The sequence below is a fragment of the Stegostoma tigrinum genome, chromosome 15 (assembly GCF_030684315.1).
Source record: "Stegostoma tigrinum isolate sSteTig4 chromosome 15, sSteTig4.hap1, whole genome shotgun sequence".
Classification (NCBI taxonomy): domain Eukaryota; kingdom Metazoa; phylum Chordata; class Chondrichthyes; order Orectolobiformes; family Stegostomatidae; genus Stegostoma; species Stegostoma tigrinum.
In genome coordinates, this window is record NC_081368.1 from 20974966 (window position 1) to 20996748 (window position 21783).

The following is a 21783-nucleotide window of genomic DNA, read 5'->3' on the forward strand; positions in this document are numbered from 1 at the left end:
TATTAACTTGATAAAATAATGCGTCTTAAAGTGTTGGGATTATCCATTTGAATTGTGTTTCTTGTCAAACTCGTGAGAATTTGGATTAAATCAGGAAGCTTAACTGCAATGCAACACCTACTGCCATGTGAGGAATTAATTAATGGGCAAGACATAAATACAGTGATAATGGGAACTGCAGATTCTGGAGAATCCAAGATAATGAAATGTGAGGCTGGATGAACACAGCAGGCCAAGCAGCATCTCAGGAGCACAAAAGCTGACGTTTCGGGTCTAGACCCTTCATCAGAGAGGCGGATGGGGTGAGGGTTCTGGAATAAATAGGGAGAGAGGGGGAGGCAGACCGAAGATGGAGAGAAAAGAAGATAGGTGGAGAGGAGAGTATAGGTGGGGAGGTAGGGAGGGGATAGGTCAGCCCAGGGAAGACGGACAGGTCAAGGAGGTGGGATGAGGTTAGTAGGTAGGAGATGGAGGTGTGGCTTGGGGTGGGAGGAAGGGATGGGTGAGAGGAAGAACAGATTAGGGAGGCAGAGACAGGTTGGACTGGTTTTAGGATGCAGTGGGTGGAGGGGAAGAGCTGGGCTGATTGTGTGGTGCAGTGGGGGGAGGGGACGAACTGCGCTGGTTTTGGGTTGCAGTGGGGGAGGGGGAGATTTTGAAGCTGGTGAAGTCCACATTGATACCATTGGGCTGCAGGGTTCCCAAGCGGAATATGAGTTGCTGTTCCTGCAACCTTCGGGTGGCATCATTGTGGCACTGCAGGAGGCCCATGATGGACATGTCATCTAAAGAAATGGGAGGGGGAGTGGAAATGGTTTGCGACTGGGAGGTGCAGTTGTTTGTTGCGAACCAAGCGGACGTGTTCTACAAACATAAATACGTTGATTTGAGTGCAGTATATTATTCTGAAGAAGCCATACCAAACTGGAAAGGTTAACTCTGTTACTGTCTCCTCAGATATTGCCAGACCTGCTGAGTTTTGCCAGCATTGTGTGCGCCTGTTTCAGATTTCCAGCATCTGCAGTATTTTACTTTTAATTGGACTGAAAGCATCTTGCTCAAATAGAAAATAACGAGAGAGGTACATGTGACCTTGGGGTCATCAAAGTGAGTGGAACCTGGGATTAAATATAACTATGAGTGACATTAGTAATAGAATTACCTGACCACTCATTTGGCTAAAGGCTGTTTGAAATTCAGTGCACGATGGCCCAAACACAATTCCTGCAGAGTTTCATAAATATTGAAAGTGGGAGAAAGAAGGAAGTTAATCGAGAAGCAATGATTACCTGACATCAAAGCTCTTTATAGCTTACAGGATGAAGAGAAAACTGAATGCTGTAAAGAGATCTACAGCAGTCTGGGAAAATAGGAGTGAGAGTGGGAGATGGATGGATGAGCTCTTATTCTAAATACAACGCACATGGTGGACGATCCAGGGATTGATTGTGCTTCAAGTAGACCTAACAATGAAAGCAAAATAGCCAAAAAGACATCAAGGAAATAAAGAGAAAATAATTGGGTATTGGATTTTTTTTATTAGCTGATTAGATATGTTAAAACATCTATCCTTAATTACATTCTTAGTATTGTTATAAAATAAACTTATTTGTGAACATCATTTATGGTACATGATAATATTGTGCAAGCTAGTTTGGAGAGGTCAAAGCTTTTTAAATTTAAGTTAGCTGTTTGATTTGGGTAAGATCACTCTAGGTTTAATTAGATAATATCTATTCATTTATCTAGGTTATATTTTTGTACTGCTGGCCCTTGGTAATGGCACTCCTCATAAGCAGTGCTAAAAATACACAGTAAATTATAATCAGTGTGCGATTGGTGAGATGAACAATATCATTGCTTTGAGAATGATGCCGACTTTCTTTCAGGTTATTGCTGCTCTTCAATCAAAACAATATTCCTCCACAGTAGAAACTGATAAGACATAATGCTGATTCACCTTAATAAAAGAATTAATTCCTTTTCCTTTAGAAACAGAGTGAAGCAATTTGCTGTATGGGAAGTTCTCACTTTTGAGGCAATTTTCTTTCGTAGAATCCCTGTGAAAAATGGCATACAATGTATTATTTTAAATTAAACCATAAGACGGTACGACTATAAGAAATAGGGTGAGGTGGAGGCTGTTTGGGCCCTCAAATCTGCTCCACCACTCAATAGGATCATGATTGATCTAAAATTCCTTATATGCACTTTCCTGTGTTTTTTTCCGCAACCCTTGATTTCCATACTGTTCAAGAATCTATCTATCTCAGCCTCAAATATATACAAGGACTCTGTCCACACAGCTCTCTGTGGTAAGGAATTCATAGACTCACAACAATCTGACATGAAATTCCTCCTTATCTCAGTCTTAAATTAGCACCCCTTTATACTGAGATTATGCTTTCTGGTCCCAGGCTCTCCCACATCTTCTCAACATGTATACCATCGAGCCCCTTAAGAATTCAAACTGTTTCAATGAGAACACCTTTCATTGCTCTAAAGTCCAGCGAGTATAGTCCCAACATGTTTAGTCTTTGCTCATAAAACAATCCCTCCCATACCAGGGATCATCCTAATGAACCTTCTCTGAACTGCCTCCAATTAAACAATATCTTTCTGTAAAAAGGGGCCAAGACTGCTCACAATACTCTAAATGCACCCTGTACAATTGCAGTAAGGCTTCCTTACTCTTATTCTCCAACTCTCTTAAAATGAGGGTCAACATTCCACTAGGCTTCCTGATTACTTGCTGCACCTGTGAGCTAGTTTTCTGTATTTCATACAAGTACCACAAGTCCCTTGGTGTTGCAGATTTCTATAGTTTCTCTCCATTTAAATAATATTCTGTTCTTTTGTTCTCCCTTCCAAAATGAACAACTTTACATTTTCCCATATTATATTCCATTTGCCAACCTTTTACCATTTACTTAACCTCTCAATATCGCTTAAACTTGGTCAATTTTACATCTTGAGATTCTGGTCAACCACAAGATCACAATGGCTGAAGAGAAGCATTTCTCCTTCATGTTGTTGGAGAGTTAGGTGTCATTTGGAGCACAATTTCCTACTTTTTCTGAACCTTAGCAAAGAATTTCTTTATGACTGATTAGAGACATCTGGGAATATACAATGATGATCTCCCTGGTAGTTACATGATTCAACCAAGAGTGGTTGTTATTTTGAAGTTGTCATCAAGTTTCAGCATTAGTAAGATGAAGGAATGTTCTAATATGCGGAAGTTGGAAGTAATTGGATTCCGGTTAGAAAGCAGCAACGTGTTCTATTCTCTGGGTTGCTGTGACAATTCTGCCTGTGAATAGCATTAGCTCACTTCCTGTTGCAATAGTTAAGGAGAAAGAGCAAACATCGTTTAATTTAAGATCCATGCTGGATAGGCTGGAACATTTTTCACTGGAGCATAGGAGGTTGTGGGGTGACTTTGTAGAGGTTTATAAAACCATGAGGGTCATAGATAAAATGAATAGCAAAGGTCTTTCCCTCGTTGGGGGTAGTTCAAAACTAGGGGACCTTATTTTATGACGAGAGGAGAAAGATTTAAAAAGGACATGGGGACAACAATTTTTACAGAGTGGTTCATGTGTGGTGCGAATTTCCAGAAGAATTGATAGATGCAGGTACTTTTGGAACATTTAAAGACATTTGGATAAGTACATGAAATGAAAAGCTTTGAATGGATATGGGCCAAATGCAGGAAAATGGGATTAGTTTAGTTTGGGAACAAGGTCAGGATGGATTAGTTGGACCAAAGGATCTCTTTTCATGCTGTATAACTCAATAACTCTATAAGTAGGCATGAGTATGACACAGAGTATACCTAACTATATTGACTCCACTTTTCTCTAGGAGTTACCAAAGTAAGATAGATATAATTTCACGATGAGTAAGTAAAAGTGCCAAAGGCATGATCCACATGAATTTTTTGACAGAATAAATGGGGAGTAATTTTCCACTGGTAGAAGTGTGAGTAACCAAAGGGAAAATATGTAAAAGGAGCGAAGAAGGCACTCAGTTGAGTGCATCCATCTGCCAAATTGTGCAAACTTAACATTCCTGCAACAATGCAGTTCTTCCCTGAGCTTTTCTTTACCAAGTTGTTACTTTTCGACCAAATAGTTGGAAAAAAATCCTTATGTAAACCATATCCAACAACATGTTCTAAAAACTCTGGACAGTTCTGACAATTCCACCCCAGCAGCAGAAGCAGTAGCAGTCCACAATGTTATAAAATGCAAAAATGCTCTAAATGGAACAAGCAAAATTAATTTGCCCTATCTTCTGTACTTAACAGATCTTGCAAAGTTCATTTTTATCATTATTTGGGCAATAGAGTAGAAAGAATCTGATTTAAACCATGGCAATTTTGTAAACAGTTGTTTGCAGTTTTTAAAAAATCAAACTACTGAAATGCATTGTGAGTTGTACTTCCAATATTACCTTATTCAAGTAGTGAGGGAGTATTCCAGAAAGCGAGTTTTGAGAAGATTTGTAGCTCAGGTTGAGGTTCTGGATGTGAGTTTTCTCGCTGAGCTGGAAGGTTAGTTTTCAGACGTTTCATCACCATTCTAGGTAACATCATCAGTGAGCCTCCGACGAAGCTCACTGATGATGTTACCTAGAATGGTGACGAAACGTCTGAAAACTAACCTTCCAGCTCAGCGAGCACACTCACACCCAGTATTCCAGAAAGAATGGCCCTATCTGCGTGAGCAGTTTTGTCCACAGAATGTCTTTGGATTGATTTTCCAATTGAGACTAATTGCTGCGGGCTCAGGTGGAGCCAGTATATTAATAGCCACTTGATTAGATCCTCGGCTGCTGGCCACAGCCTTAGCGACATGCATTACAGCAGAAACATCCATCCTGTGAAAGCAATCTTGATCTCACTTTCACCCATCTGTGCGCAGAAGTAAGAGAAAATCCCTAGTCAGCTCTCTTCTCCACATTTTCTCTAAGTTGTTCTCTCTGTAGTTACATTACTGTAGGGTTTCCCTGCCTCATCCTTTAACCAAAAAAAAGACAGAGAGACAGGCTGTTAGAAAGTTTGTTTGTGGCTTAGAAACAGCAGACCCTCAGTAGTGTGCATCATCTTGACCAAGAAAGATGGCAAAGACTTTGGGAAAGCTTGTGATTTGAGAGGCATGTAAGATGTGGAAGGGTTTGGATCCACAAGCTATCCAGGAGAGTCATGAATTGCTGGGCAGTAGCAGTCCTTGAACAATATGTGGCTGATTAGAACAGTGACTCTCTCCACTGCACACCATAGAAGGGGAAGGAGGTTTCTGCAACAATCGTACCACAGAGAGGTCACTCCACATGATGGGCAGGCAAGAAGGAGTGTAGAGATGGCAGGAGAATGGGTGACCATTTGCCTAAAGGAAAAGAGATAGCAGATTCAGGAAACCAAGGATTTCCTGGAGCTGTTGAACTGGTATGAAATTTTAGATGCTTCTTTAGTGAGCAACTCCAATGATTCAGAGGTGGATAATGCAAGGGAAGATCACAGGACCATGGTTCCTGAGGGTCCTGTGGGAAAAGAGAGAGAGTGATAGGCAGATTAGAAAGGTGGCCGTAGAGTGGTTCAATGGTTTGAGGGATAGATAGTCTAGTTTGCAGCTGAGATTGTGAGTCTTCAATAGTCCATTGCTTCTTGGGTGCAAGGATTTGGACCATATCAGAATGGCTGAATGTGCTTCTGGAAAGGGAGGGTGAACAATCAGTGGTTGCGGCTCATGTGGAACCGACATAGGGAGGGACAGCTTGAAGGACATACAGGAGCAGTTTCTGGAGATAGGGAGTAGGTTGAAATACAGGATTCAAATCTCAGAAATACTACCTGTTTCACGAGATTCACTATTTAGGCAAAGACCAGAAAGATTAATACAGATCGTGTAGGAAGAGTTTGGATTTTTGGGACATTGAGCTCACTTTTGGAAAGGGTGAAAGCTGTTCAGAAGAGATGGGCTTCGCTTGAACAAAAATGGAATTAATTTCCTGGCTGAAAGGGTAAATACTGTAATGGGAGTGGATTTAAAATTGTAATGCAGGGGAAGTGGGTTAACTAACGCGCTTAGTTTTGGAAATCCCAGTGAGGGCAAAAGAGAGAAGATGGGGAGCAGAGAAAAAGCAGTGAGGAAAAGAAAATGGGAGATGTCTTGAGTGTTGACAGTGAACAAGAAATCGTCACTTTCCAATAGGCAAGAAAGAGACAAGGACATGTTTAAATTGTATGTATGTAAATGCACTGAGTACCCTAAACAAAATTGCAGAACTAGAAGCAAACGTTGCTCTGCTGTATGTGGCCTAGTAGCATTGACAGAATAGTGGCTCAAGGCACATCAGAACAGGACTGGATATAAGGCTTTTTAGTAGAAATAGCATGGGCACAAAAGGAGGAGGTATGGCAGACTTGATCGAACACAATATCATTGTCCTTAAAAAGAGATGCAGTTCCTGAATTAGAATCTATATGGTTGGAGGTGAGAAATGGAAGGGAGCAATGACCTAGTTGTGTTTTTATTATAGACCTCCAAATTGTGGGGACGAATTAGAAGACACCAATTGTAGGCAGATTTTAGAAATAGGGCAAGTAGGTATGTGAAGGCTGATGACTTTGATTACCCTAGAGTAGATTGGGATAAAGGTAAACTGTGGGAGACAAAAGGGGAGAAATTCCTGCAATGTATTTGGGATAGCTTTCTGGAACAGTTCACTTCCAGTTCTATCATGGAGGAAGCTATGCTGGATCTGTTCCCAGTAAATGAGGCAATCCAAGTGGAGAATGTCAGAGTAGGGAGTATTTTGGAAACAGCAATCCTAATATATTAAGTTGGAAAAGGATAAAAATCAGCCGATGATTGAAATCCCAGGAGTGAAAAAGAGCAGATATTAGGGGTCTAAAAGTTGGACTGGATTTGTAGCACATTTTGGTGGATAAAGGAGTTGGTGAAAAATGAAGTGAATAGGATGCAAGGCAGGTACATACCATTGAAAAATAAGTCTGAAGCTAGAGTACCCTGGATGACTGAGGATATTGATGAGAAAATAAGGCAGAAAAAAAAGAGGCATATGATGTACACAGGAACAGTAATAACATTGGAAACCAGGAAGAGTATCTCAAATGTAGAAGAGAGGCTAAGGCTGGAAAATGGAAAGCTAAGAGGAAACATGAGAAAAGGATGACAGAATGTGCTAAAACAAATAGTAACATGTTCTTCAAACATATTAACAGTAAAAGACTAGCGAAGGATAGAGAGGGACCTATAAGAGCAAGCAGGATTAAGCTGTTCATTTAAGCAAAAGGTGTGGCAAAGTATTAAATGGCACTTTGCTTCTGTCTAAAACAAATTAGAAGATGATAACAATGGCCCAGTTAAAAACATGGGTGTTTGGCAACTGAGCAGTATAGTGATAGATAAAAAAAAGGCACTTAAAAAGGCTGGCAGCACTCCAGGTAGAGAAATTGCCAGATCAGGTGGGATGCATCCTAGATTGCTAAGAGAGTTAAGGGAGTAAATGGTGAAGCAATTGACAGAAATTTTCCAGGCCTCGCTGTGCACAGGACTGGCCCCAGGGGACTGGAAGATTGCAAATCTGAAGCATCGTTTAAGAAAAGGGTAAAGGATGAACCAGGAAATCATAGACCTGTCAACATGACATCATAAGAACATAAGAACTAGGGGCAGGAGTAGGCCATCTGGCCCCTCGAGCCTGCCCAGCCATTCAATAAGATCATGGCTGATCTTTTTGAGACTCAGCTCCACTTAGCTGCCTGCATACCATAACCCTTATATCCTTTACTGTTCAAAAATGTATCTAGCTTTGCCTTAAACCCATTCAGCAATGTAGCTTCAACTGCCTCACTGGTGTTTCAACCGCTTCAGTGATCACTGATGGGATCTTTGCTTTTTCTGATTTGTATAAATGATTTGGAGAAGGGTGTTGAGGACAAAATGACTGAATTCGCAGATGAGACTAATCCAAGGAGAATGGGCCAAATGAGCGGGATTCTGGCAGATGAATCCCAATGTATCAAAATACTGCAGATTTTAAAACATGACCATCATACTGCAGATTTTTGTAGATGAAATTTTTGTAGATGAAACGTAAGGAGAAAATTCTTCAAGAGTACGCCTTTGAAATGATTACAGGAACAGAGGGACTTTGGGGTTCACAAACATAATTTTCTGAAGGTGGTCGGGCAATTTGAAACTGTTAAGAGGGCGCTGAGGATCATTGCGTTCATAAATAGAGGCAGTGTACGAAAATGAGGAATTGATGCCATGCCTGTATAAATTGGTCAGACCACGTTTGGAGTATTGTGTTCAGTTCAGGGCACCTTATTGAAGGAAGGATGTTAAAGCCCTGAAAAGAGTGCATAGGAGATTTAAATAAAAGGAAAGATTAGAGAAATTGGACTTATTCTCTTTAAAACAGAAAACACTGGGAGTGGCTTTTCTGAGGTTGTCAAAATTATGAACAATTTTAACAAGGTAAAGAAGAATAAACAATTTTAACAAGGTAAAGAAGAATATTCTGTTTCTACTACATGTCAGTAATTAGGGGTCACAATTGTCCGAAAGAGAGCCAAGAGTAAGGTGAGGAGACACCTTTTTACTTAGAGTTGTTAGGATTTGTATGAGCTGCCTGGGAGGGTGATGGAGGCAGATTCTATATTAGGATCCAAGAGAGAGATGGATATATATTTTAAAGTTGTAAGGAGCAAGGGCTGGAGAATGGGACTAGCTGATTCGCTCATTCAGATGCCAGTGGAGACACGATGGACTGAATGGTCACCTTGTGTACTGAATTATTCTATGATTCTACAATTTTCTGCAAATGTCTCACTGAAAGGAAAAGGGGAAAAACCACCCTCTGTGGCACCGAAAGGGAGAATCCTCAGTCAGTGAGTGTTAGATTGAAATTCAATGTAGCGATGACTTCATATCATTAAAAATTAATTGAAAGGAGGAGATATAAAGCCAAAAGAAAACTACTCAATTCTGCCTGTGATCCAGATTGATGCCAGAATTGTGCTTCAGTGACTTTTTGTTCCTTTCCCACCTGTGATAGCCCCTAGGAAGCCCATGGGGAATCATTAGTTAAACTCCTCATGGAGCTTTTCACATATGAATTCCTTTGGTAACAAGCAATGGCCTGTCTAGCTGGAACTTATCAACTGGGTTCTTTTTAAGCTGACCTAGAGGCCCTCTTGTGGCACAATGGTAATGTTGCTACATGGGACCGGGATGCCCAGGTTCAAGTCCCATCTGCTCCAGAGGTATGTAATAACATCTCTGAACGGAGATGATCAGGGAAAATAGGTTAAATTTTAAAAAGCAGATGGAGGGGTCCTCTTGTGGTGCAGCGTTTGTGTCCCTACATCTGAACCAAGAGGTAAAGAAAAAAAAGAGGGAACTGGGGTGGACCGTCGTGTGACACAAAGGTAATATCCCTACCCCTGGACCAGTAAGGCACTATGGGGATTAAAGAAACAAAAACATGCAGACTCAGGGGCCCTCTTGTGGAACAGTGCTAGTGTCCCTACCCATGGACTGAGGGGCCTGGGTTCAACTCCCACCCGCACTTGAGGTGCGTCATAACATCTCGCAACAGATTGATTGGAAAATAGGTTAAATTTAAAATAAAGCAGACAGAGGGATGGGTCTGTTCCGGGCTGAGACACCAATGCATGCCACAATTAGCAACTTTTCTTTTTTTTTCCCTTTATTCATCAACAGGATGAAAGCATCTCTGGCTGAGCAGCATTTATTGCCCAACCTTAACTGCAGTTAAATTAGGATTTGTATGAGCTGCCTGGGAGGGTGATGGCTCAATTAATCAAATTTTAATTGACCACATTGCTGTGGGTTTACAGCCACATAAGATATGCCAGTTTTCTTCCCAATAGGACATTAGTTGGGGCTTTTCCCCCAAACCATTAACAGTGGATTCACAGTCATCATTAGATTCTTAATTACAAATATTTTTATTAAATTCAAATTCCACCATCTGCTGCGGGGGGTTTTGAACCCAGGTTCCCCAGAACATTATCTGGGTTTCTAGATTAACAGTCCAGCAATAATAGCACTGGGCCATCACTTCCCACATTATGGTGCTCACCAATAAACAATATTCCTTTCCAGTCAAGCTTCCTGAGTTATTGCACCACATTAAGATTTGTGACTTGCCTTGTCTCTTTGTATGTCTGCTTTTACATAAATAGGAATTTTTAAAAAGAGCTGAGTTTAAGTTATAGAGTTATGAGTTAGCAATTCAACTTGTCAGCTTGTTGCCATTGGTTAAGAAACAATTTATTTCCAAAAGGTAGTTATGTACTGGAGCAAAATCATTGGTGTGCATAATCTTTTAACATGCATCACTCAGTTAGATAGAATTGAGCAATTTAGTGGTTTAATCAAATTTTTGTGTATGTGAGAAATCCAAGAAAATGGAGTCTTGACTTTTAATGCACTACCCCAGTGAGTTAATGACTTTTTTTTAGAATTCCAGCATCCAGATTCACTTCTTCACCAAAAAGTAACCGGCTCTTCTATTCCCTAATTGTTACCAATGTTTGCTTCAACCTGTCCATTAGTTTTGGAGAAATCTTATTGGCAGACTAGCAGATAAAACATGACCATCATTAACCTTCACTGGCACAGGTAATAGTGGAGGGCTAATCTCTTATGATCTGGAATACATTGTCAAAAATGGAGTTATTTGCAACTTTTCAAAGGGAATTGGATACAAATGTAAAGAGGAAAATTTCATAGAACCCCTACAGTTTAGAAGCAGGCCATTCACCCCATTGAGTTCACACTAACCCTCCCACCTGACCTATCCTTGTAACCCTACATTCCCCATTGCTAATCCACCTTCCCGATGCACTAAGGGTAATTTAGCATGGCCAATCCACCTAATTTGCACATCTTTGGACTGTGGGAGGAAACCAGCGCACCTGGAGGAAACTCACACATACATAGGGAGAATGTGCAAACTCCACACAGTCAGTCATTCAAGGATGGAATTGAACCTAGGTCTAAGGCATTGGGAGGCAGCAGTGCTCAGTGAGCCACCCTGACACCCTATTTGCAAGTAAAGAGTGTGGAATAATTGCATGAGTTACAGACAAGTAATCACCTACTTCTTTGTGTTATGGTTTTATATTATCAGAATAGTTTTCCTTATTTAAGGAGACAGAAACTGTATTCAGTGTTTTTAAAGGAATAAACAAAGATATTTTACCTTTAAAGATTTCCATTGATATTCAGAGGGACGGTATTTTCTGCAAGGAAATTTTGTCCAAACAAATCTGATTAAAACATTTTACAGCAAAGTAAACCAAACTCCTTTGTATCACATTTAAGTTTGTTGAAGATTTTTGGAGGTATTTACACTAAAAGGTGGACAGTAATTAACATATTTATTGACTACAATCATAGCATCCATTCTTGTTATAGCACCTTGCCAGGTAACCAAGAAAACTATTAGTGGTCAACACAGCAAATTTTTTGTAATGTGCTTGACTGCAGTTAGATTTGATTTTTAAAAACTGTAATGTAATCGGTTGCACAATTTATTGAAACAGCAGATCCAATTTTAGACGTAAAACAGAATTGCTGGAAAAACTCAGAACTGAAGAAGGACCAAAATGTCATCTTTGCTTTTTCTACAGAGATGCTGTCAGACCTGCCAAGTTTTTCCAGCAATTTCTGTTTTTGTTTGATTTCCAACATCCACAGCTCTATGGTTTTTATTTTCCCTGATTTTAGACTTGCCCACTTGAAATAAAAAAAACAGGTTGAGCAATACACAAAAAGTGAAAGAAACTGAGACAGGAATATAGAAAGTCAGAGTTAGAGAGGAACAGTAAGAAGGATAGATGTACTAAATTCAACACTGTCTTCTTCTTGAGTTGTCTCCCTGAGGTTGATCCCACATTGCTGCAATCTCTGTCTTGATTAGGGCAAGGAGGCAGGACCCAAATCCATCTCAGCTAAAACAGGGGTTAAATTCCATGCTATTGGCATCAATCTGACCCACACTAGTCATTTAGCTCTGAGTCAAGTTGTACTCCTTATGCATGATGCAGCCCAGAGTTATGGGAAGTGCTGGTAAAAGCTCCAATTTCTAACACATGCCTGACCAGGAATCTTTCCAAATTTTACTACATGTCATTGGTGAATAATTAATACCTAACCTGCTTATCCGTCCAATGAATACAATTTCAAAGACCATCAAGTCTTCGAGTGGGACTTGAACCTAGAGTGACTGGCTCAGAGGTTAGAATGCTACTCATTGCACCATTAGACTTCCCAATTAAATATCTATGATTATTAAAAAGGCTTAGGATAGTATTTTTAGAAATAATTTTTTTTAAAAAGCTGGAAATATGGGCTTCATTATCATCTGTCAAGAGAAAAGACAGCTTGATATTCTGGTCGGAAAGAAGTTGCATTTGTATCATATCTCTGAAACCATCAGGAAATTACGAGCAATTTTGCACCATCACTTTTGAAATACAATCATTGGTTATTATGTTATGAAAACCAACGTGTGCACAACAAGACACCATAAACGGACATAAATGAATGGCTAATCTATTTAGGTGGGATTGGTTGAATGTTGGTCAAATGGTCAAAAGTGAATTTCCCATTAAATAATATCATTTGAGTAAACTGACACGTTGTTGGTTTAATACATCCTTTCTCTTTGTAGGCATGTTGGGAGATATTCCTTGTATAGGTAGTACTTGAACCCAAACTTGTGGCGCAGAGGTAGGCCCTGTTCCATAAGAGGCCGTTTTGTCTTAGTAAGTGTTGTCAGACTAGCTTGTTTAGTAATCAATTTTCTTTGTGTCAGAGGATTTGCAGTCCCCCCCCCCCCCCCTCCCAGAGAAGCAAGCATTACTGGTGCTTCTGCTGAATCACTTGGAATTAATGTAATGGACTTCAGAATTCATCAATTTGTGATTACATTAGGCTGAATATTACAGACCCCTGGAGTTGGATGGCAGTTGAGAAGTGGGGCAGACATAAAATAGAGTCTGATGCTATGCTCGTTGCCTGCAGGTGTTTTACCCCTATGGGGGCAGGAGCTAAGTGGCCAACTGTCCATGAGCCAATTAATGGCCACTTAAAAGCTTCCACTCATTGCCATTGTAACTTCATCTGGAGGCAGGGAGTGCACTGCCAAGTGTCCAGGTTTCCAGATCAAAACTGACCAGGTTAGTGGGATGTGACTACTCATTGGCACCTTTCTCCCATTAGATGATTACCCATTTCCCCCAACCTCACAATCACCTCCAGCGTTCTCCCGCACCCCCATCCCGTTACCTTTAACTCCCGCACTGATGACTCTGGCATTCCATATACCTCACCTGGCCCTGGCAAGACCACAAGTTCACATGGAAGTCCAAGTTCCAGGATCCTCAACTTTAACAATGCATGCAATCCCGGCTGTAGCCACCACTCCCAATGGCACAGTAGGGTCACAAATGGCTTATTTGCTTGGCCAACTGCACTCAGATTCAGAACTTCTTCTCCATTGGAGTTAAAAGATCACACAAAGCTGATTAATGACCATGCAGCCATAGAAAGCAAACTAACTAAGTACAGGAAGGTACTTATGCAGGATCCTGGGATCTCAACCCACCCTGAACTTAAATACAGCTCTTAAAGCTTGACCTTCTTGTTGGTATTGTCTTTGGTTGGCTCTCTCAGGAGGTCTTGTGGCTTATGGCCCTATTAAATTACATTGCAAGATTATCTGACTAAGGATTCATGTAAAACGTTCTCTTAACCACACTGTCTATGGATTGTCATTCAAGTTCATTCATCGGATGTGCGTGTCACTGGCTAGGCCAGCATTTATTGCCCATCCCTAGTTACCCTTGCGAAAGTGGTGGTGAACTGCCTTCTTGAATCGCTACTGTGTATTTGCTCTCGATAGACAAACAAGGCATAAAGGGAAAGAGTTCCAGGATTTTGACCGAGTGACACTGAAGGAACCATCGCATATTTCCAAGGCAGGATGCAAAATGGATGGAATGGAAGTTGTGGGTGGTGGTATTCCCATGTATCTAATGCCCTTGTCTCATAGATGGTGGAAGGCATCAGTTTGGAAGCTATTGTCTAAGGGTTCTTGGTGAATTTCTACAGTGCATAGTGTAGATAGTATACACTGCTGCTACTGAATGTCGGTGGTGGATGGAATGAATGTTTTTTTCTTGGATGTACTGTCAATCAAGTGGGCTGTTTTGACTTTGATAGCATCAAACTTTTTAAGTGTCATTTGACAATGAGACATAAAGATATAAAGACCAGTTTATTATATAGTCAGTTTGGGCTGAGGTCCAGAACAAGAAAGGAGCAGTCACTTTGTTGGGGTTTTATTTTACAGACCCCTAATAGTTGCAGAGAAGTGGAGGAGTGGATTGGGAGGCAGATACTGGAAAGGTGCAGGAGTCACAGGGTTGTAGTCATGGGTGACTTCAACTTTCCAAATATTGATTGGAGACATTTTAGTTGTAATAGTTTAGATTGAGTGGATTTTGTCCAGTGCATTCAGGAAGGATTCTTGACACAGTATGTAGACAGACCAACACAAGGCGAGGCCACTTTGGATTTGGTGCTTGGCAATGAACCAGGCCAAGTGTTAGACCTGTTGTAGGAGAGCATTTTGGCGGTAGTGATCATAACTCTGTTACTTTTACAATAGTCATGAAAAAAGATTCAGAATTGGCTGATCCATAGAAGACAAACGGTAGTAGTGGATGGAAAATACTCAACATGATGCTCAGTTACGAGCGGTGAACCACAAGGATCTGTTCTGGGTTCTCTTCTATTTGTGATTTTTGTAAATGAATTGGATAAAGGAGTGGAAGGGTGGATCAGTAAGTTTGTGGATGATACGAAGGTGGGTCACGTTGTGGACTAAGTGGAAGGCTGTTCTCGGTAACAAAGGGACATTGATAGGATGCAGAGCTGGGCCGAGAAGTGGCAGATGGAGTTTAACCCCAAAAAGTTTGAGGTGATTTATTTTGGAAGGACAAACTTGAAGGCAGAATACAAGGTTAACGGAAAGATTCTTGGCAGTGTGGAGGAGCAGGTGGATCTTGGGGTTCATGTTCACAGTTCCCTGAAAGCTGCCACCCAGGTGGATAGAGCTGTTAAGAAGGTGTATGGTGTGTTAGCTTTCATTAATAGAGGGATTGTGTTCAAGAGTTGTGAAGTTATGCTCCAGCTATACAAAACCCTGGTTCAGCCAAATCTGGAGCATTGTGTCCAGTTCTGGTCGCCTCATTACAGGAAAGATGTAGGTGTAGAGGAGATTTACCAGGATGTTGCCTGGAATGGAGGGAAGGTCTTACGTGGAAAGGTTGAGCGAGCTAGGGCTTTTCTTTTTAGAATGACGAAGGATAGCAAGTGACTTGGTAGAGGTATACAAAATGATCAGAGGTATAGGTAGACTAGATAGCCAGAGACTTTTTCCTCGGGTGGAGGTAGCTATTACGAGGAGGCATAGTTTTAAAGTGAGTGGAGGTAGATATAGGGGACACGTCAGAGGTAGGTTCTTTACTCAGAGTGGTGGGGTGTGGAATGCATTGCTGGAGAGGCTAGTGGATTGGGCCTCATTAGGGGCATTTAATTGGCTATTAGATAAGCATACAGATGATAATATAAGGTAGGGGTGGAGTGTATCTAGACCTTAGGATTAGGATAAAAGTTCGGCACAACATCATGGGCTGAAGGGCCTGTATTGTGCTGTACTGTTCTATGTTCTTTATGCTATGTTCTATGTTCTGTACAGCTCATGCAGCCATAACAACAAAATCAAAACAGACTTGTCCTCACCTTTTAAGCTTCAGCAGACTCAACACAATTATCGACAAACCCAAAGCTATCAAAAAGACCCACAAATAATATTTTCCATGTGATTTCCCTGAAAAACAAAATATATTTTTTTCTTTAGTGTCTTTATTTTATGCTTTAATCTCCCCCAAAAGAGTTACTCTTTAATATCAGTTCCACAGTTATTCCTGTGTATATCAATAGGCAATTTAAACAAAAGGTTACTCAAAGAAAATCTATTCTCCACATTCATCCACTTTACAATTGGAAATTAGTGGACCAGACATGTTTCCCCAGCCTGATATCATTTTCCTTAAGGACAACATTAAATCCTGCCTGAGATCGGTTATTACAAAACGGAGCAGGGCTCAACCGAGAACTCTTCTGGAACTTCTTTCGCTTCACTATTGAGCGAGAACCTTTGCCAGTTAAGCCATCGGGAAAGCACATTGTTTAGTTACATACAAGAAGTACTTTGCCAAGTTTGTAGTATTCAGAATCAAGTTGTTCCTTGTATGATTTTGTTAGCAAAGAGGGTTGTCAATACTTCGTTCTGGTGCTCAGCAATGTGAATCAGAAATACAAACAGACTGATCAAATAGACACGTGCAGTTCAAAGGGCTAAACTGAATGCAGAACCCCGGAAAATGAATATAATCAAATGTTGATGCTACAATGAATAATTCTGTTAGTTCATGTGCCAACCTTATTTTGCAAGGTCATCACAAATGCCCTTAGATCAGATGGCAGATTGGGCATCTCTACAAACTTAAGTACAGAAAAGGTAGATCTCCATGTATTTGGAAACTGTGACAACATAGGTCACACTCATCCCTGTATTTCAACATAAAGTGTAACATGCTCTGGTTGAGCTGCTCTAAAATTTTGGCTTTCAGAGCAAACAGCAATATGAACTTTGGTCTTCTGCCCCAGTCTCATTTGGGAAAAGGAAACTCCAGGAAACTTGAATATGTCAAAGCAAGGTCATATATCCTATGTCTATAGATATAGAGGCATGAATGTTGACTCCAAGGCATGGAATTTCACTGAGGTTATTTGACCAGCTTGGCAACTCTCCAATGAAACATCTGCTTGGGAATTCACATCAGGAACCCTACTGGCATCATGGTGGTAAATAAAAAAATTAGCATATTTTTTAAAAGTTCATCAAAATCCATGGACCTAAAGAAAGAAAATCAACACTTTAAAATCACTAGGATAGGTCCAAAAATCTCTTCAAACTTCTTTACTTCACATTCACGAAGACAGTCCCATATCAAGGTCAAAACAGAATTTGCTGGAAAAATTCAGCAGGTCTAGCAGCATTTGTGAAGAAAGAAATCAGTTAAATTTTTGGATTTTTTTCTTCACAGATGCTGCCAGACCTGCTGAGCTTTTCCAGCAACTTCTGTTTTTGCTCCTGATTCACAGCATCAACAGTTCTTTCTGTTTTTACCCATATCAAGCTGTTCTCTGAAGCTCCCTCCTTGGATACTCTGCAGCATTCTCCTCCCTTTCTTTAAAATGTATTGAAACTCGTGTCTGCTACAGACCAGATATTCCTACATCCCATATCCATCAGAAAAGGGAGCAATTTATTGTCAGGAAGTAATCCAATGTGATTCTATTTGTACACCTCCTAGTGCAAAATTTTCACAATCAGACTGGAAATAAAATATTAAGTAGAAAGGAAGAAAAAATGATTTTCTGCAAACAACACAACCAAGTGTTGTCAAAATGCATGTTATTTATTTTTTAGACCTGTACTGTGGGTCACTGTGTCATAGACACTATAGGTAACACTTGACCTGGCAGTTGGAAAAGAACAGGAGGCATTCTAGACAAAGGATAATTAATTGGAGGAAGGCCAACTGCAATGATGTGAGACAGATTTAGCCCAGATAGGTCTGAATTCAAGAATGACAGACAAAGCTGTAACTGAATAATGGGGGGATTGAAACATCAGCTTTCCTGCTCCTCCGATGCTGCTTGGCCTGTTGTATTCATCCAGTTCAACACCTTGCTATCACTGAATAATGGGCTGTCTTTAAAAAGGAGTTAGGCCAGATAGAGTCAAAATAAACTTCCACAAGCAGAAAAGGCAGGGACACCAAGCCCAAAACTCTCTGAATGATCAAAAATAAGGCAGAAAAGAGTACATATGGCAGATGTCTGGTGAATAATACAATGAGAATCATGTTTAATGTAGAAGGTTCAAGGGAGAATTAGAAAAACAAATGAAAGAAGCAGAAAGTGTGAGAAGGGAATGATAATGAATATAAAAGAAAATCCAAAAATCCAGTGTTTTTTAGAGTAGATTCCCTACAGTGTGGAATCAGGCCCGTCGGCCCAACAAGTCCACACCGCCCCTTGAAGCATCCCACCCAGACCCATCCCCCTATAACCCTCACACCCCCTTAACATTATGGGCAATTTAGCATGGCCAATCCACCTAGCCTGCACGTCTTTGGACTGTGGGAGGAAACCGGAGCACCTGGAGGAAACCCACGCAGACACAGGGAGAATGTGCAAACTCCACACAGACAGTCGCCCGAGGCTGGAATCGAACCTCGGTCCCTGGTGCTGTGAGGCTGCAGTGCTAACCACTGAGCTACCATGCCGCCCCTGATGTGTAAATCATAAAATGATGAGAAAATGATAAGTTAGGCCCCTACTGAGCCCAAAAAGAAACTTAGATGTGGAAGCAGGCATTCTGGCTGAGGTGCTTTACGTCTATATTGGGAAGAAAATGCTGCCCAAATCATAGCCATAGAAGGGACAGCTGAGAAACTTGATCGATATAAGTTAACAAAGAGGTGTTAAAAGGCTAGCTGTACTTAAAGTTGATAAACTACCAGGACTGAATTAAATGTATCTAAGGATACTAAAGGAAGATTGGAAATGATAGAGGCACAGGCAGTAATATTACAAACCTCACATAAATAGGTACCACCAGAAGACTGGAGAATCCTTGTGAACTATATTAACTTTTTTATTTCTTACTCAACTGATGGGATTGCTATGGTTTCCTTTCAGTGATCTTCTATAGTTTCACACTAGGTGGAATTCTCTCTCTGTCTTTCAGGCAAAATATAGGTAACCAACTTAATGTTCTCAATCATCCTTAGGAGAAATTCAAGGCCCTTCCTAGCCCTTCTCCTTGGGCTTCTAAACATTCAAAGACTCCTTTCCAGCCTAAAGGGTTTGCCAAACTAAAATCTACCTTACTTCTGGTCACCTTCTTCTCAACTGAAAACCTGATCATGGCTTCTAGACATGTATTTTTTTTGTGGATTACAGAAACTCAAGGCAACAATATAGAGTACTTGTCTCAACAGGTACATTTGTTGAGTTATTTTGCTAAAATCACTCAAAGTTGTGTTCCTAATGACTCCTAGGTACAATATTTAAAAAGCTGTTTTCACAGAATTGAAAATTAAAATCCATTTTCCCCCTTTTTTGAATCCAAGTTTATAAATAATATTACATTATAAACCTTCATCATGCCTCCCTTTTGAAGAGAAAGGTACTTTGATCAACATATTTTATTATTAACATCATTCATAGTTACAGCTAATATCCTGTATGGTTGTAGCATTAAACTCTAAGACAGTCTCAATGTCATGGAATCTCTTAAAAAAAAACTGAGGAGTTGCCATCCACTTAAATCACAGCCTCAGCAGAATTGTTGGACATGTACTCTTCAAAGTGTCCCAGTGTCTATACTTAGAGTAGTGTCTCCTTTCCCTGAATATTTCTGTCGACACTCAGTTAATTTTCTGGGGCAAAAAATAACTGACTGTTCATTTAAAGTTTTTTTTCTCATCCTCCTGTAAACCAGCACACCAATGCTAACTTGACTGGCATCACCAGCCTTTTAATATTTGGATGCTGCTAAAACTGCTATAGTAGTTAGCTCAGCTTTCAAAGTTTTAAAAGCAATCAATTATTCTTTTGTCCATTCAAAATTCTTGCCTTCATTTTAATAAACTTGTCAAAGGAGCCATAACAGTGTGAAATTTAGAATGCATGTAGAATGGGGAAGGTGGTGGCATTGTGGTAATGCCACTGAACTAGCAATCCACGCCTCAACTTAATGATCTGGGGACATGTGTTCAAGATCAATAGTCAAATCTGACCTTAATGAAAAAAAACTACAATAAGAAGCTAGTCCCATAACAGCTATTATCATAAAAACCTATTTGGTTCCCTACTGCTCCTTAAGGAAGGAAATCTGTCATTCTCATCTAGTTTGGCCTACATGACTCCAGATCCATAAAATATGGTTGTTTCCTAACTGCCCTCAGGGTTGCTAATATTGACTTATCCAGGGAGGCCCACATCCTATGAACAAATCTAAAATCTCCACACTCTCCAATATATCATAGATTTTCATCTCAGGCATGGGGAATCCACGATGGCTGATGTTTCTATTGCTCTAGGTGCTACTTGGCTTTAAAGAAGTCATATGGTATATTGACCTTCATTGTGAGAGGCTTTGAGTACAGGAGCAGAGATGTGTTGTTGCAGTTTTACAAGGCCATGGTAAGGCCACACCTGGAATATTGTGTGTGGTTTTCATCTCCTTTTCAGAGGAAGGTTGCTCTCGCTCTCGAGGGAGTACAATGAAGGGTTACCAGGCTGATCCCGGGGATGGTGGGGCTGATGTATGAGGAGAGATTGACTAGGTTAGGATTGTTTTCTCTGGAATTCAAATGAATGGTGGCGGGGCATCTCAGAGGCTAATAAAATTCTAGCAGGATAGATGCAGGGAGGATGTTCCTGATGGTAAGTGTGCCCTGAACCAGGGGTCACAGTACAGGGATTCAGGGTAGACAATTTAGGACAGAGATGAGGAGACATTTCTTCACCCAAAGAGTGGTGAGCCTGTGGAATTCATTACCACAGGAAGTAGTTGATGCCAAAACAGTGAATGTATTCAAGAGGCAGTGAGATACAGCACTCAGGGCAAATAGGATCAAAGATTATGAAGAAAAAGCAGAATTAGGCTATTGAGTTCAATGATCGGCCAGGATCATGACGAATGGTAAGGCAGGCTCAAAGGGCCCCCTCCTGCTCCCATCTTCTATGTTTCCATATTTGTCACACAGTGTGACCCAAATAAGTCATGTTTGCTTTGGCAAATTCACTTTTAGACAAGCTTATGACCAAAATGATTCTTCGTAACGGATTAAACAGCTCATTCAAGTTATGCCAATGTTCTCTCAAATTTGGCCAACACAACCAAACCACTGATGTATGCAACAAATGTTATACAACCTTTCAATGATCTTGCTGATTAAGTGCTGAAAAGTTTCTGTTGCATTTTTCAGTCCAACTGGCATGACTTTACATTGATGCAGTGCAAGAGCTTACAAAAACTAAAGTTCTTCGGCTGTGACAGTCAGTAGAATTTTCCAACAGCCTTTTATCAAATCAATTCTTACAACTAATCAAGTTTGTCCAATTCTCTCATTATTAATATAAAAATCATGGATTCAGATACAGACCTGCTTTTGCTACCACATTTAACTTTGTGATCATTGATGAATAGCTATTTGTATTTTGATAGTGTTGAGGACATTTCTTGAATAAATATCAACATCAGCAATAAAAGTGACTCTTCTAACTATAATCAACATTCGGCCAACACCAATCCCTGTTATAGAGCCAGGGTTATTCAGCATGAAATCAGATACCATGGCCCAACTTGTCCTTGCTAACCAGATATCCAAAATTAATCTAGTCGCATTTGCCTACATTTGGCCCAAATCTCTCTAAACCCTTCCTCTTCATGTATCCATCCAGATGCCTTTTAAATATTGTAATTGTAGCAGCCTCTGCCACCTCCTCTGGCAGCTCATTCCATACACGGACTACCCTCCGTATGAAAAAGTTGCCCCTTAGG

At 40.4% G+C, this 21783-nt stretch overlaps 1 protein-coding gene across 3 annotated transcripts in view; it reads right to left on the reverse strand.

Moving 5' to 3' along the window:
• Positions 1-1526: 1526 nt before the first annotated feature.
• Positions 1527-21783, reverse strand: part of LOC125458882 (cytokine receptor common subunit gamma-like) — a 48347-nt gene continuing 28090 nt past the window's right edge. For 2 of the 3 annotated variants that reach the window (XM_048544676.2, XM_059651277.1), the window contains 2 exons: positions 15879-15966; positions 1527-2060 (listed from right to left, as the gene is read on the reverse strand). In XM_048544676.2, coding sequence (XP_048400633.1) covers positions 1904-2060; positions 15879-15966 — 245 coding nt within the window. In that variant the 3' untranslated portion in view covers positions 1527-1903. Of the gene's footprint in view, positions 2061-11268; positions 11309-15878; positions 15967-21783 lie in introns of all 3 variants that reach the window. The other variant, XM_048544677.2, reaches the window with a different exon arrangement.